The sequence below is a fragment of the Sinocyclocheilus anshuiensis genome, unplaced genomic scaffold (genome assembly GCF_001515605.1).
Source record: "Sinocyclocheilus anshuiensis isolate Anshui unplaced genomic scaffold, SAMN03320099.WGS_v1.1 scaffold87, whole genome shotgun sequence".
Classification (NCBI taxonomy): domain Eukaryota; kingdom Metazoa; phylum Chordata; class Actinopteri; order Cypriniformes; family Cyprinidae; genus Sinocyclocheilus; species Sinocyclocheilus anshuiensis.
Genome location: NW_015549609.1, coordinates 2,394,419 through 2,412,314, shown reverse-complemented (window position 1 = coordinate 2,412,314; position 17,896 = coordinate 2,394,419). Strand labels below are relative to the sequence as shown.

General features: G+C 35.5%; 1 protein-coding gene across 1 annotated transcript in view; it reads left to right on the top strand.

Moving 5' to 3' along the window:
• The window catches only part of LOC107659112 (myotubularin-related protein 13-like), a gene marked incomplete at its 5' end in the record, with an annotated part of 78,644 nt that overhangs the window by 7,269 nt on the left and 53,479 nt on the right, over positions 1-17,896 (top strand). The window contains 5 exons of the mRNA XM_016447939.1: positions 1,705-1,833; positions 4,576-4,674; positions 5,196-5,400; positions 6,606-6,715; positions 7,499-7,648. Of these exons, the coding sequence (XP_016303425.1) occupies positions 1,705-1,833; positions 4,576-4,674; positions 5,196-5,400; positions 6,606-6,715; positions 7,499-7,648 (693 nt within the window). The remainder of the gene's footprint in view (positions 1-1,704; positions 1,834-4,575; positions 4,675-5,195; positions 5,401-6,605; positions 6,716-7,498; positions 7,649-17,896) is intronic.

Sequence of the window (17,896 nt, the reverse complement as noted above, 5' to 3'; positions counted from 1 at the left end):
CTTTTGTGGATGCGTTCTTAACGCAACAACGTGCAGAAACACAGCAACTAAACTAAAAAAATTCACAGCGTTTTATTATAATAGTGTTCTCATTATAATTATGTATGACAGACCCAGTCATAGTTATTAATATTCTGCATTGTTGTTTGTCCTGCTCGCACTGGCGCTGAATAGATAATCACCGTAGTACTACAATGAAGCACTTTATTGCAGTGCAACTCAACTAAATGCATCCTATACGAGATAAATAATATATACACGATATATATAAACCGGCTGAAATGTTTTGAAATCACTTATACCCTACCTGATCGAAAAAATCCAGTCCTTCACTCTTCCTGTGTCAATTTGACTCTTGTTAAAGTTTTAAATCCCTGCTGCCAAGATGCTCCGGCAGGATCCTTGTTTCGGAACACCTCTGCGAATATTCGACTGTGAGATTGGTAGTCGAATCAGGCTCCTCCTATCGAAGCATCGAATCTTCGACTATTCGGGGTCACCCCTACAATCCACAATAGCTGGCTTCCTGTTGGGTGGAGCACTGACTGTCAGCACTAAAGTCATTCGGGCTGATGAGATCTATATGTGTATGAATTTTGGTGACTGTAGGTGAAACGGTGTGTGCTACAGAGCTTGTTGAAAATGGCCTTATAAAAGGGCTGGTGACCACCCCGTGCGACCTTCTGCATGGCCCTGATTGCCGCAGATTCCAACGTGTGCCAATTTTCAGGAACTTTTGAGCATGTTAAGGGCCCCAAAAAGCCCCGGATATTAAAAAAAAATAAAAATGGCAAAATCCTTAGAAAAACAATAGGGCCCTTCGCCCTTTATGGGCTTGGGCCCGAATAACACACCTGATGTGTATTGTTTGTTCATTTTGTTGAATTATAGTTAAAGAATTATATACATTGCCATCTTGCTCTGAGTGATTTGAACACACCTGGCATCATAAATTATGACTACCAAACTTGTAAATATGACGAGTTTAGTAGTTTGTACAAACAATTCTGACTGGTTTGAAATACAGAATTGTTTACCTTAACGTTACCTTAACTCAAGGCAGCATGCACTTGTACAAACACCTTTCATAAACACAGTGGGTTTGGGTCTCAGCCAGAGAATGAAAGAATAATCTCAATGAACTCGCTAGATAAGCACTGAGCTTTGCCTCGTCCACGCTTTGCTTTGAAGTGCCTGGGTGCAAACGTAAGCGCTCATGCCGATGGTATCGCGGTTAGTTTGTTTAAAACACTTTGGTCCGTCGGATTGTCCTTGCAATGAGCCATATGAAAAGTATCAAACTTGTATTCGCAAGTGTTATTTCACCCCCCAACCTGTTTTTGTTTGTGTCGGCCGATGTCTCTGTGGCAACGTCTCAATACGACCCTCATAAAGCACCCCACATGGCTCAGATTATGGTACAAGAATGCTTCACATCTCGAAACTGAGCAACTTCTCCTGCCAAATACTCCTTAATTTGCTGGCTAATGCTGCAGGGGATCTGTTTAAAATATACATATGCCCATCTCATTTGATGTATCTGGTGATGCAGATAACAGACGTCTGACTTTGTTTCTTCTGGAAGTTGTTTTGTTTAGAAAAATCTCTGCAACATTTGAATTAAACTTGGCTGCTGGGTTTGAAGTGGAAGTTTAGCAGATGCCATGATTTTTGTTTGATCGTTGACCTTCTTTTCCCTGATAGGCTGCCTTCCTGGGCCAGCGGGGCCTGATAGAAAATGACTTCCTGACCAAGGTGTTGGATGGCATGGCCTTTGCGGGATTCGTGTCTGAACGGGGACCTCCATACAGAGCCTGCGATCTGTTCGATGAGGTGCAGTACATCTTTATCAGAGCCCACTAAGTGACAGGGGTGTAGAATTAATAGATAATTAATGGGCGCTCTCCAAATGCGAGGGCTGTTTGTGAAAAAGTAAGAAACATGATAAAGGTGCCTTTTAAGTTTAATTCAGCCATTTACAGTGAAAAAGGCAATTCCAGAATGCAATGTGAGAAAAATCTGTACAAGATGGTGGAGAAAGCAGGAAAAAAACATAAAAACTGAAAAATAATTCCAAACTACAAGCAGTGACAGAAATTAACTTTCCATTAAGGTACAATATTTGTCCCCTTAAATTGATTTCCAAATTAAATTGATATTTAACCTTTAAAAGGGCAACTTTTCTAACCCGTTTAAATTTATGATGTTATACATTTAAATTATTATACGTTCATCTCACCTTTTCCGTGTGCATATCCACACTATCCAAAGTGAAGAAGAATCGTGACAATGACAAGAAAGGTAGCCATTTTTGCTTATGTCCCAGCATTTTAGCTCATCATTCTTCCAAAAAGATCAAGTCCTGTTCACATATAAGCACAACCCTTATAAAAAAGAAATGGAATGCTACATAAGACTACTTATTACAGATATAGTATACCTTAAAAGAATATACTAATGTGCAAAATGAATGGAATGTTTGTTAATTGTATGCTAATTGCATTTAAATGAAAATGTATTATAGTTTAAATTTATATGAAATTAGTTGAACTAAGAGTATTTTTTGACCCACTAAGGAGGTCTTAGATACTACTTTATATGTAATTTCACAAATATATTGTCTTCGAAATATGATTAAAGTGTACTGCTGAATGTACTGACATACATTTATGCAGTGCTGGATAGATTAATTGTAGTCCATTATTGATTCCAAATTACAAGACAAAACATTTTAGTTAGTAACATAATCCATTACATTACACTTTTTAGGTAATATAATTGTTAAATGATGTTATGAGATTGTTTACAATATTGAATATAGAAACATGAAATGCTTTAAATGTGAAACTTAAAAAGCCAGTAAGTGCTGGCAAGTCATTATCTTAATTAGTGAATCATTGATTCGTTCATTCAACCATTTCGTTCAAAATGGCTTATTCATTCAGGAATGAAGCAAGTGACTGTCTTTATGAATGGATTACTGAATCATAGACTTAATTCATTCAAAAACACTGAATCATTCAGGAACAAAAAAACAGCGTTGACTCTGTTTAGAGCTATTTTCGTTGGTGGAATAAGGGGTGGGCGATCTTCCCAAAATATCATATCACGATCTTACACAAAATCACGATCGACGATCTTTCCAATTTTGAGATGTACTATCGAGAATATTCAGAGTGGAACAAGCCTATGACTTAAACAACCAAAATGGACATTAAAGCCTGAGTTAAACTTTAAAACAATGCATCACTGTATGAATCAGATATACATTGATTCTTATTAAAGTTATAAAGTGATTCATTTAAGAGCAGTGAGTGACTTTCTCTCTTTTGTTGTTTGATTAACATTAATGACACAGACAGCAGTAGGTTTATTAGGCTGCTGTCTCTTTAAGACTGAATGCACGGATATAATACACTGACACACATCCGATTTCTTTCCCAATTGTTTATGTTCACTTAAGACATAACTGACTGTCTTTATGTAAATACTTGCCAAGACAGACATTTTGACATGTTATTGTGTATATTTGACCATTTAACTCCACGTATACTTTGCTTGTTCGTGTTTAGCTCCACCTCAGAAGGTGCCTGGGGAACAGTCTCTCGCAGTTAATGCGCTTTTAATAGTTCTCTTTTTAAATGTCCCACAGTAGACTGCATTTTACGACAGTCACATTGCATGATTGGACTGATTTGGACTTTAAGTTTAGGAGAGGCGAAAGCACAATGCTTGAAATGATTGGAACAGCTTGCGGCACAAATCGAAACTTTGATTCATCGCAGTGCTACTGCTAGCTCATGTTGAGTTGTTTTTTTTAAGTACGTCACCATGCATGAAAGACACATGATAGAGATGCCTGATATAATTTCACCAGCCACAGTCATCTAATGGGCAGTTATTGCTGTAGTTTTAACATTATTATGAGGACATACAAGATCACGATCTCTATGGTTCGCTTGAAAAGTACATCGTAGATGTCTTCAAGATTGATCACGATATAAAATCGCCAGATCGCCCACTCCTAGGTGAAACAGAACAAAACAGTCAATATTGTGTATAAAATGTACTTCACTAAATAGTGCATGAGTAAGCAAAGTGGGATGCACCAAAAATCCTTAGAGATTCATGTCTCCTCTGATATGATTCATTTCAGTTAGGATGCTGCCTATGTAAGCAGTAGACAGCAAGCAAACTTGCTAGGTGTTAAAACAGAGCCCATTTTTAATGGATGCATTTGTCTCTTCAGAATATTTTTGAAAATAAGGATGAATTGTACCAAAAAATTCTGATGGAATCTGAATGAAATTTGTGACCGTTTCGTCATGTACTGTATGGCACGATTCAGTAAACAACTGTAATAAGATCGAATCATTGTTAGAGCAAATATTTACTCTCCTACTAGGTAACATCATTCCACAAGAAGAAGATAATACATGAATGACTCAGTGTAGCTGAGTGAAATTGCAGCTATTGTTCTGGGTAGTGTTAAGGTGGAAAAACTGATTTCTTGCGCTCACTGTAACCACAGATTCATGGGTTCGTACATTAAACTGCTCTATTTCTGTTCTGTAGCTGGTGGCCTTAAATGTAGACTGCTTTAAGGAGGAAGAAGAGAACCTGGTCAAGTTCCAGAAGCGCTTGAGAGACCTGTCCGAGCAGCTTTACAAAAACGTAAGCACATGACGCCATCTCTAATAATCAGTTCCTTCAGGTGCTTGAACTTCAGTGGCTGCTGTTTGATGCATGTGTTCTCTGACCTTCTGTTTTTGCCAAGACTTCTCCCTTGTCACATTTGATGGATTTTATTAAGAGCTAAGGCTTCTTTAAAGGTGAACTCTGCAATTTTTTTCCTTATTAAAAAGTTTTACACTTAAAGACTGAATAGTACTTTTGAGGAATATTTTGTGAATGATGTACACTCACGTGAGAGCGGGTCACCTTTTGGGGGCGACCGTGTTGAGATCACATGACCTATCAAATACTGCTCAGTTTATTCCGGGTGTTGGAAATTTTCACTCACAGTATACAACAGCATGAATGACTGCGAAAAGCACATTTTCACAGTGGAGGTTGTAGTACTCACAGAGTTATGCTCTTGATGAGTGATGGTGAACTTTTTCCAGTTTTTACAAGCTCCAGAAAACATCTCTTAACGCTGAATTTAGACAGTTGTTTTGTCTTGTGTTCTGTAGGAGAGCCCGAACCCCCACATGGCCTTCCAGAAAGTGCCTCGGCCCACTGAGGGCTCACACCTGCGGGTGCATGTGGTGCCCTTTCCCTTGTTGGAGGAGGACAGGGTGGAGGAGTTGATACAGGAGGGCCTGGCCAAGCAGCATGCCGCCCCTATCAGTACCCGTCCAGAGAGGAAGTGTGTGGTGCCCGCCGGACCCCCTGTGGGTGAGTGAAAATAATATTATTACACAACTTTATAGACTATTATTTATACTTACACTATTTTTACACTACTGGTCAAAAGTGTGCAATGATTAAGATTATTTTTTGTTTTTGTTTTTGAAAGAATCCTCTTACCATATAAGATGCTTATAAATAGCATTTATTTGATAAAAAATACAGAAAAACAGTAATTTTTTTGTGAAATATTATTACAAATTAAACTTTTCTGTTTTAATATATAAAAAATCTGAATCAGTCTAATATGCCAATTTGGTGCTCAGTTATTATCAATTATTGGTGCTGAGTAGTTAATAATGGTTCTTATTGTTCTTTTTCCTGTTTAATATTTGTGTGATACATTTTTAAGGATTCTTTGATTAATAGAATGTTCGAAAGAACAGCATTTATTTGAAATTTATTTGAAATAATAATGCATTCCTGCTAAAGAAAAGTATTAATTTCTTTTTAAAAGTTATTTTAAATTGTAATAATATTTCACAGTATTACTGTTTTTACAGTTTTTTTTTTTTTTTTACCGATAAATGCAGCCTTTCAAAACCAGTTTTTCCAAACCTTTGACTGGCAGTGTGTTGGCAATGCTAAAAGGATTTTAATTTATTTAATTTATCATTTTTAAACATATAAAAATTGTAATTATCATAATGTCACTTAACAAATGACTTTAATATTATCAAAATCAATAAATAAGTTGTTATAATTATTACCGAATAACAACATGTAAAGAAAATTCACTTATTGACGGTAACATTGGTTAAGTTTAATTTAGGTTAATACAGAAAAATGTTATAAAATATGGGTTTGGCAAACAAAAAAAGTTGTAAACCTCTGTCAAAGTTTATTCTACATTAATGATCAGCTACTCTACATTACTTTAATGCAGGGTGATTAGGATCCTGGTGTGAAGCAGAACGGCCTTGTATTATCCTGAAGGGGCTATTTGATTATTTTTTTGAAAGGGGTTTATTTCATTAATTACTTATTAACTTGCATTGATGTTTTTTTTTTTGTTACACTTTTGACCTGTTATAATAGCAATAAGCCACTTGAGATGGTTTGTAACATTGATTTTTATCACAGTTAAGGGGTTTACAGTATAAACACTCCTCTTTGTGTTGTGCATAATAATACCGCTTAACTATGGTTAAGTCACTGTGATGCATTGTTACCGGTTGTTGTCTTTTATGCAGTGTCTATCATGGGCAAGCCCAGCTCGGCTTTTAACAGCGCTCGTAGACTGGAGGTGGTCCGGACGTGCATCGGTTTCATCTTCGACAACAAGACTCTGGAGACAGAGAAGGTAATGCAATCATTTCTGTGATGACAGAAGGATTAAACCCACGCATTCACTTGCACATCTGGAAAAAGACAGCATGCAGATTAACATGCATTAGTGATGGCATTCGCAGCACGATAAGCAAAGCTCTACAGCTGCAAGTCATACAAACGTAGGAGGAAAGGGGTGAACAAACAGTCACGCATATCCTTCTAATTTCCCTGCCCTTATCACTAATACTAATATTATTCTAACATTAACCATGTCTGGTGTTTGTCTAAAGCATCTTAACATTTTTTTAGGCTAAATAACTTTGTGCAAATTACCTGTAGCAAAGGAAATCTGCTCACAGAGGATGTTTGGAGCCGGCCATCATTTGTGTGTTTGCGTTGGAATTGGTAGCCAGCTACCTGCACACATTTGAGTTTAAATTGTAGGTTATACAATGCAAGCTTGCATCCCTATACAGTTGTAAAAATGTTGTGCTTGCAGCTTAATGGCTTCTCTGAGCCAGTAAAGACATCACCTCCACACAACCTCTACTCCATCGGCCCGAGTAAACCTGGGCGGAGGGTGCCGCCTCCGTCTAGACGTAAAATCTCATCAATAACAACCGTTCTGGAATTTTAACTATGGGTCAGAGGTCAACTGGCTGGATTTAGCTGGAGCGATTGTGCCCTTTGCATGCATGTATACAAGCGAACCGCTTCTGCATCCAGATGAGGGCGGCCCAGTCTGGCTTAGGTGGATGTGAGCACTTAAAAAGCATATGTTTTAGTAATGTCTTGACACTGCTGTTTCTTTCAGGCACTCCCTGCGGCTCTTCGGGCCCTGAAAGGCAAAGCAGCACGCCAGTGCCTGACCGAAGAGCTCAGCCACCGCGTGCAGCAGAACCGTGCTATTCTGGACCACCAGCAGTTTGATCATATCGTTCGCATGATGAACTGCGCTCTACAGGTGGGCATCAGTATTACCAGAATTTATTACCACAGCGATATATATATATAAGTATTGTATATTTGCAAAATACTGATTATTTTCAAACTGTAGTATTTAGGAGAAAACACTGTATCATCATAAAAAAATGCACAATTTAAATTTGAATTACATAAAAATACTGATTACACTTAAATGTATTTAAAATTAATTTTTGTTTTAATTTTGAAAAAATATATATTTATTATTATATTTATTATTTAAAAATATTTAGATGCATTATATATATATATATATATATATATATATATAGACTTATTGCACTACTGATTTATTACACTGTATAATATAATACTGTTTTAATTCAGAAAAGTATTATTTAATGTCACAATTTGGTACAGCTTACTGATCTATAAGTGTAGTGCTTCCTGTAAGAGGGACGTTTGAGGTTTTGCGTAACTGTGTCTGTCTTGTCATAGCACTTCATGACTTATTTTGTGTTAGTCCATCACATTCCTTTACAAACGGTCATATTGCTATTAATCTCAGAGCAGAGTAGCGTCCCATTGGTAGTTCCTTGTGTTTTACAACTTCACGTCGGTGTGGTTGGGGGGATTTTAATGATGCTGTGCAGTTTAAACAGCTAGCAACTTTTATAGAGTCACTGGACATTCCGAACATACTTTTGTCAAAATAATACAGACCAGCTTGGGCCGTGGATGTCAACATGCCCTGCTCCAAAAAATAAATATCATACATTTTTCCCTGATTTACAGAAGAGACCCACTAAAATGTCATTCAGTGTAACATTCCTGTCAGGCATATTTATAACAAAAATCAATTTAAGACATATTAAAAGACTAATTACTTTCACCCCAAATACTAATTAGTTGTAATTTTAAATTTGCCACTATCCTAGGTTTTGCCCATAGACAAGGCAAATAGAAATGAACCTTTTAGTTTCACAGTTCCAGATTTTTTCAGCCAGCACTGAGCCTGCATTCAGCCAGCATGACTTATTGCACTACTGATTTATTACACTGTATAATATAATACTGTTTTAATTCAGAAAAGTATTATTTAATGTCACAATTTGGTACAGCTTACTGATCTATAAGTCTAGTGCTTCCTGTAAGAGGGACGTTTGAGGTTTTGCGTAACTGTGTCTGTCTTGTAATAGCACTTCATGACTTATTTTGTGTTAGTCCATCACATTCCTTTACAAACGGTCATATTGCTATTAATCTCAGAGCAGAGTAGCGTCCCATTGGTAGTTCCTTGTGTTTTACAACTTCACGTCGGTGTGGTTGGGGGGATTTTAATGATGCTGTGCAGTTTAAACAGCTAGCAACTTTTATAGAGTCACTGGACATTCCGAACATACTTTTGTCAAAATAATACAGACCAGCTTGGGCCGTGGATGTCAACATGCCCTGCTCGGCTGCAGGGGCTCTTTAAAGAAAAATCTACATTTAATGCAGATGAAATGGTTTCATATAGTTGTGTCATCTGATAGCTAAGCTGTTTTTGTTTTTCCGAGCAAAAAATAAATATCATACATTTTTCCCTGATTTACAGAAGAGACCCACTAAAATGTCATTCAGTGTAACATTCCTGTCAGGCATATTTATAACAAAAATCAATTTAAGACATATTAAAAGACTAATTACTTTCACCCCAAATACTAATTAGTTGTAATTTTAAATTTGCCACTATCCTAGGTTTTGCCCATATGTCAGTAAGAATTTTTACTCATTTAAAACACAATCAAATTTAATATGCTCCCTTATTCTTTTATATATTTTAATAAGTACAAGTCAGAATAAGCATGTTGTTTGAGTTTTTACATAAATATTGTGTTACACTGAATGACAATGTAACATTATTTCAACTAAATTTTAACATTTTATTCTCCAAAAACTTATTTGAAACCTTATAAGTAGACACTTTACTTATATTTAATATGCTTTCTATGGACATAAAATCACTTTTGTAAATTTCTTTTGATGTGGACATCTTAATGTCTTACATAATTATTATTTTTTTCCTGAAAGTACACAGGAAATAACAACTTTGCAAAAAAATGTAAAAACAAATTTGGGGGATTTCCCCCCCTACCTTGTTACACATGGTGTTCCCAGTAAAAAATGACTGGCTTACAAAAACTTGCTTATAAATGTCTTGTTATACTATGTTATTACCAAATATTGGATCCAATTTTTTTTATCAACTTGTTTTCTTTCAGCACAGGTTATCATGTTTTTTGTATTTCTTTCTGAAACTGATTGATCATAGGTCTCATTTATCTGAGATTATGCACCTCAGTCTTTGGGTAAACATTGCCAGAATTATCCCAAAAAATAATGCTTAATATAATTTCACTCGAAAAATAAGGTGTATACACTCAGATCATTGAGGCCTATGACCAAAGGGTTACAAAAAGTAATACAAAACCTGTGCTAATTGAAAGAAAACCAGTTTTCAAAAAGATTAGAACCAAGATTTGGAGATAATATAACATATTGAGAGATTTACAAACCATTTTTAAAAGGCCAGTCATGTTTGATTGGGAACACCAAATTAGGTTAAAGATTTTCAGCACTGCACAAGGTCTAAAAGGATAGCAGAGACCACAACCATAACTATCACGGCACAGAGGAACGAAATTGTGGGAATCACTGCTAATTAAAACGACATTCGAAATCCATCCTGCTTTAAAGAGCTTGAGCATTTAAAGCGGCAGTGACATAACTGTGGCGTGCGCTTATAATAAAGAGAATGTTATCATCCATTGGTGTGTACTTATCCCAAAAAATAATGCTTAATATAATTTCACTCGAAAAATAAGGTGTATACACTCAGATCATTGAGGCCTATGACCAAAGGGTTACAAAAAGTAATACAAAACCTGTGCTAATTGAAAGAAAACCAGTTTTCAAAAAGATTAGAACCAAGATTTGGAGATAATATAACATATTGAGAGATTTACAAACCATTTTTAAAAGGCCAGTCATGTTTGATTGGGAACACCAAATTAGGTTAAAGATTTTCAGCACTGCACAAGGTCTAAAAGGATAGCAGAGACCACAACCATAACTATCACGGCACAGAGGAACGAAATTGTGGGAATCACTGCTAATTAAAACGACATTCAAAATCCATCCTGCTTTAAAGAGCTTGAGCATTTAAAGCGGCAGTGACATAACTGTGGCATGCGCTTATAATAAAGAGAATGTTATCATCCATTGGTGTGGACACTAATATAGTTATCATAGTTATAGTTCTTGGTGTGAACATGCCTTTACAACATGACGTCACTCAGCTTTCAATACAGTTTTTAGAAGGAATATTCTCCTCTTCGTTGGATGTAACAGAGATCATCATATCAGAATGACACGGTTACTACCGTACCTGTCGGAAACTTTTTTATGTTTTATGTAGGACATAAGTCTTCCACCTCAGATGTGGCTGCAGAGCTGTACTTCTTCATCTTCACTGATGAGCTCACATAAATTTTAGGTTCCTGATAGGTATGCGCTGTTTTTGGAAGAACAAAATTCCAATTACAGAGCAAATAATGTGAGTTTATAGCTTAAATATTTGATCATCGTTCTCACAAGTTCAGGGAAAGCATCGCAAGAATTTGTTAATCATTTTCATGTGGTAATGTAGCTCTGCTGTATTGTGCAAAGGCAACAAGCGTTATAAAAGCTCTTCACATTTTCGGGATAGTTTGTCATGACTTGATCTCATGTGTGGCACCGAGGTCAATGGATTTGTCTCAGATGAGCTGCAAGACAAACAAAAATAGCAGATTGCTTGGACACCCTAATTGCTTTCATATTATTTTGCGGGTGCTCTCATCGCCTTCAATGAAGAGCTACGACAGACAGCAGAGACGCCAGTGATTATTCGAGTTATGTTTTTTGTTATTATAGTACATCTGCACTAAGAATAGCTGGAGATACAGTTGCACAGACACACAGACATTTTTAACATAAATCTGTTTTTGATTTCGTTTTGTATGTAAACTACGAGTGATGCAACAAACTAGAATTAACTACAACTAAATGTTCTACACTGCAAAGTGAACGCAGCAATAATAAAGCTGTCTAGTCGTTCACCACATTACGCAACCTAGTTTAATCTAGTTTTGTCATGCCATGTTACTTTCTGAGATGGTGTAAAATTTAATTTAATTACATTTAATCAGGGCTACTATTGTCCCTGGCCTTGTGATAAGGGGGTTTCACCAAGGTCCTCCTTTCTTACAATTTCTATGTAAACTGCAAGTGGTAAGGGGTTCACGGAAAAGTTTATAGAAAGACATTGTAAAAAAAATGTAAAAATAAATAATAAAAATATTATTAAAATAAGTAAAAAATGTATAAACTATTTGATTAAAGGGGTCATATGATGCGATTTCAAGTTTTCCTTTCTCTTTGGAGTGTTACAAGCTGATTGTGCATAGATAAGATCCCTGAAGTTGCAAAGACTAAAGTCTCAAAACCAAAGAGATATTCTTTATCAAAGTTAAGACTCTGCCACGCCCCCCTAAAACGGCTCGTTCTAACACGCCCCCACATATCTACCTCAGTATGTGGAAATATTTGCATAATGCCGCCCAAATGTGCACGCAAAGAAAGAAGGCGTGGTTTCAGTAACCGCGTTTAATGTTGAAGCAGCCATGTCAGGGAGACGCCGTGCATGTCAACATATTCTGTTACACCAAATACACAAAATAATGATCTTTAAAAAAAGCATCATATGACCCCTTTAAAATAGATGAAAATTAGATTAAAATTTTTTTGATTAAAAGACATATATGAGTAAATAAATACATAAATATCATCCAGTACAATACTACTGTATAATAAGTAGAAAAATAATGTAATAATGTAACTTAATATTAATATTAGTTAACTTAATATTTTTTTAATTAAATTTGAGACATATTTATAACAACTTTTCACGGTATTAATTGAGTGTATATACAACTGTATGGATACCAGACAACCCTGCATTTATTTGGTAAATTAAGTAAAAATAAAAATCATTAAATCATGTTTCCTTTTTTAATAATAAGGAAAGCATCAGAATTTGCGGATATCTATTTGGTAAATTAATCAGATTGATTCACAAAAGGTATTGATAAAGAAGTTATATTTTTTATTAATCATGAAGAAGAGCATAAGGATAAGCAAATATTTATTTGATAAATTAATCAGATTAATTCACAAAAGGAAAGGAAGGAAAACATCAAGATATGCAAATACTTAAATCTGTGTGCATTCCATTTGTATTTCTGATAGCAGCAAGCGCCATAGGAATGTATCACGCGCTTGTGACATCCGTTCATTGCTTTTGTTTAAAAGCTAGATGATATTTATTGTTTTTTCCCAAGTGTTTGTTATAATATGTAGACAATATAATTGTCTTCCAAACATGCACATGACCTCAGGCGTCTGGACTCTGGCTCCATTTGTTTGAGGTCGGCAGCTTTGCGTACTGCAGTGTGCGACAGATGTGGAAGAAGCTGGCGATCCCAGCGGAGCTAGCCTGATTTTACGCAACTTCTCGGAAAATCTGAGAGCTGTTAATACATATTTGTTGTGCATTCTTCGGGTGTTTGCTGTTGACGACCGTTGACATAAAGGACACCTCCCGGGTTTAAATACAGACGTAAGAATGGAGCCGGAGTCAGTGCTCTTGAACTGTACTTATCTCGCCAGACAATGAATATGATAGACCTTATCGTTTTTAAAACAATCTCATAAGCCCATTAATAAGCCTAATTTACAGAATCTTTTTTTCTTCTGTTTCGTCCAGCTGCTGCGGGTTCTGGAGCTGAAAGTTGTGCAAGCCCAGCAGAGGTCTGGCATGTGATGAAGTGGAGATGCACTATGGCATCCCAGTCATTTCCTGTGCCGCAGGGTTACGGGCCAGCTCTGGCCTACTTTATCGGCGGGGGGCCCTTGCAAACACTTACTCAGCCTGTCAGTCACACACAGATTTGTTTTATGCTGTCCTGAGGGTGAAGCGAAGTGGATCAGAGCTTTGCACATCCATGCTGCAGGCTGTGGGAGCAATACAGTACAGCAGCCGTTTGCTGAGCACTGTAATCATTCATTTAAATTAATAGTTCACCAGAAAATAAAAGTCCTTTTATCATTTACCCACCCCATGTCATTTCAAATACATGAATTTCTTTCATAACCTGAGGAACACAGATGCACTGTGTGTGTTTGTTTTTTTTTATTACATTTTCAACACAGTCTATTCAGTGTATTATTGTGTTTTCTATTATTATTATTATTATGATGGACTTTTTAATATATAGTTTTAAATATAAACTATATTATGTTATATTACAGCAAAAGGTTTTAAAAAATAGAAATATTTTAAATAATTGTAAATATTTTAATAATTAAAATGTTATGTCAAAGTACATTATTATTATGGACTTTTTATATTTATATATATATATATATATATATACTGTATATATATAAATTAAAAAGTGATGTGTATATATATAATAAAATAACTACTAAAGTTAATCAAAAAGGTATTTGAATGTTTGTAATGTTAGTTATTATTATTAATTATTATTATGACTTTATAATACAAAAATTATTATATATTATATTAACAACTAAAGTCTATCAAAAATATAAATATTTTAAAGAATTAATTTTAAATAATATTGGAATAATTAAGATATTTAAAATAAGTCCACATTCTTTTCAGGAATTCATATAGCCTTATTTTACTATATGATTCCAAGTTGAATATGAATAAATTAGGTGTATGTGTATAAGGCTTAACCTACAGTAGGTAACATGAATTGTATGAAGAATCGTCAGTCAAAATTTGCATATTGAAACTTGGTGCATCAAGATGTTTTGCAAAAGGTTTGACAGCATGACACTAATCTGCTTACGTGTTACGTGATTATAAGAACTAAAAAATAAAATTATAAGAGAAATAACATGAGGGTGAATACACAATGACAACGTTTTCATTTCTGGGTGAAACATCCCTTGAAAGTAAACTTGTTATCTGCACATTCAGTTCTGTGACTGACAGATAATTGTTTGCAAGGCACACTGGGGTCTCACACCATCTTTTTTTAAAGTCTAGGTCTAGGTGAACCACCTGCTGATTTCATTTCTTTTCCTCATTTGTCTGCAGTTGTTTTGCTACCACTAGAGCAGGAGATCCATTGTGCTCTATTCTTTTTCATGGAAAAAGAGCATTCAATGGATGATATCTGACTTTGCAGTCAGATGAACTTACGCAATGCTCTGTGAACACTGCAGAAATAAATGTGCTGGGAAGATGTGAAGTGCATCATTCCCATATTGAACAAGTGTAATTTCCCCAGGATGCCTTCCCACGAGGCCAGGTAAACAGGAGGAGGCCACAAGATTTCTGTTTGACTCAGATTTACTGACAAGCAGCTGAGATAGGATACATTTCTGCAGTAAAAGTAACTGGATTATTGAATTTTCTGAAGAAAATTTGAGCAATGCTTGTCTGTATAAATGTGATCACACTGTTAGGGTGTTGTTGATGGTTGCTGTGTGGTTGATAAGCTGTTCAGGGTGTTGCTTGGGTGTTCTGACTGGTTGCTAGGGGGTTCCTAACTGTATTGATTGAAAAGTGCCTAATTTCAAGTCTCTATGATATCTCTATGGTCTCTAGATGTGCCTCTTTCATTGTCATTGTGTGGGATTTTTTTCACCAGTTTTATTATTTGCCAAGCATAAATTGTACATTTGATTTCTAGATATATTTGAGGTACATTATTAATTAAGATTTTTTTATGTTTTTGAAAGAAGTCTCTATTGCTCACCAAGGCTGCATTTGTTTAATAAAAAACACAATAAAACAGTAATATTGTGAAATATTATTACAATTTAAAATAACTGTTTTCTATTTGAATATATGTTAAGATTTATTCCTGTGATGCAAAGCTGAATTTTCAGCATCATTACTCCAGTCTTCAGTGTCACATGATCCTTCAGAAATCAGTCTAATATGTTGATTTGATGCTGAATTATTATCGATTATTGTTGGTGCACACAGTTATTAATAATTGTTGAGAACCGTTTTTGCTGCTTAATATTTTTTGTGGACACCTTGATACATTTTTTTCAGGATTCTTAGATGAATCCTGGATTTAGTTCATGAATAAATTAAATAAAAAACAAATTAAATAGAAAATGTTTTACATTTTACTTTATTTTTACTGTATTTTTGATCATGTAAATGCAGCCTTTGTTAGCAAAAAATACTTATTCCAAAAAAATAAATAAATAAAACTTTATTATTCCAAACTTTTGACCAGTTAGTGTATCATTCGTGTTCTTAGCTCAAGTTGAATATTTAAAGTTTGGAACTCTAACCTTTAGTATGAGGAATAGTAATATCATGTTTTTTTATATATTTATGCTGATCACAACTTCTGTTTTACAGAAAAGCAATTTTGTTTTGAAACCATTCCTAGAAAGCAATTCAAATAAAGCTTTTGCTTTAGAGGAAGTTGACACCTTCCCCTTCCTGCCTTACAGCAAACAGTGTGCTAGTGCAACAATTTGAGTAAAACAGGATGCAAATGAGTCCTATCATATGACTGCAGATCCCATAGCAGACTGGACTATAGGGAACGACGTGTCACATTCCATGTGCACTTCCATAGACATCATTCAGACTGCTCACACGTGCAGCAGCACTTATAGTATGAGATGAGTCACAGTCACTCAACATCCTCCCGCATTCCTGGATGAGTGAAGAGTTACATACGTGCTGTCCTGCAGCAGACAAACAACACTCGACTGACCAGAGGTCTTGACCTCTTGGTAATAATTTACACCATGAGTGACATGTCTCATTACTGGCATGTACGTGTATGTGTGTGATTACTGTACATCAGGGGTGTCCAGAGTCCGGCCCGTGGGCCAAATACAGCCCGTGGATGAATTTCAAGTCTCAGCCTATTGAATGTATTAAGGGAGTGATGAAATATAGGCCAAATTACATGTTCTATTTATAATAAATAAATGTGTTTATAGACTAAATACCATAAAGCCATTCTATATATTATAGTTATTAAAATGTTTCCCTTTAATGAGGTTTTTTACATATATATATATATATATATATATATACTGTATATATCAATGTGTGCGGTGGTGTTCTGAAATGAGGACTGATTCGTGAACGCGCACAGACACAAGAGGAGGGATTTATCGCATGAACCAATCACAGCCGATAATAACCAGTCATATCCAACCATTTCGCGATGGAGCCATTGCCTCCTCTCACGTGATTTTCCCCCATTCATTCTCAATTACCCCCCAGCAAATTCAACGCACGCTTTAGGGGGCCTGTTAAAAGTCAATGGGCTCAGGGGAGGCGAGAGAGACGCGGACTCCCGCTGTAACTTTACCTGCTGGTGTCGCTGTTGGACAGTGTTTCTTTAGAAAAACGAATGATTTATATGAGCTGAATATGTAATAACTTGAGGATCTGTCATATGGGTCATTGACATATATAGTAAGAGTCTCCAGAATTAAAATTAGTTTCTTGTGGTCTTGAAAAACTTTTAATTAAAATATTTTCAAGAAAAGTTTTAATTTATTGACTCCAAAAAAAAAAGTTAATAAGCTAAGGTAAAACTAAAAAGTATATTTACATATGTCCCTCCATATTATTTATTCATAAATATTAAAGGAATAGTTGACCCGAAAATGGAAATTTATTGAAAATTTACTCCGCCTCAGGCCATCCAAGATGTAGATGTGTTTGTTTCTTCATTGAAACAGATTTGTAGAAATGTAGCATTACATCACTTGCTCACCAATGGATCCTCTGCAGTGAATGGGTGCCGTCAGAATGAGAGTCCAAACAGCTGATAAAAACATCACAATAATCCACAAGTACCAATCCAGTCCATCAATTAATGACTTGTGAAGTGAAAATCTGTTATAATGGATTATGGACTGGTATTTTAAAATGGTTAAAACATTTGAATGATGGCTTTGCAAACACACAGCTTTTCACTTTTTCACTTTTTTCACAGATTACTTGTGGATTATTGTGATGTTTTTATCAGCTGTTTTGGACTCTCATTCTGACGGCACCCATTCCCTGCAGAGGATCCACTGGTGAACAATTGATGTAAAATTTAAGGGGGTCTGAATACTTTCCGTACCCACTGTATATTAAAAGATATAGTGACCTCTCTGTGATATGTGTTTTTTC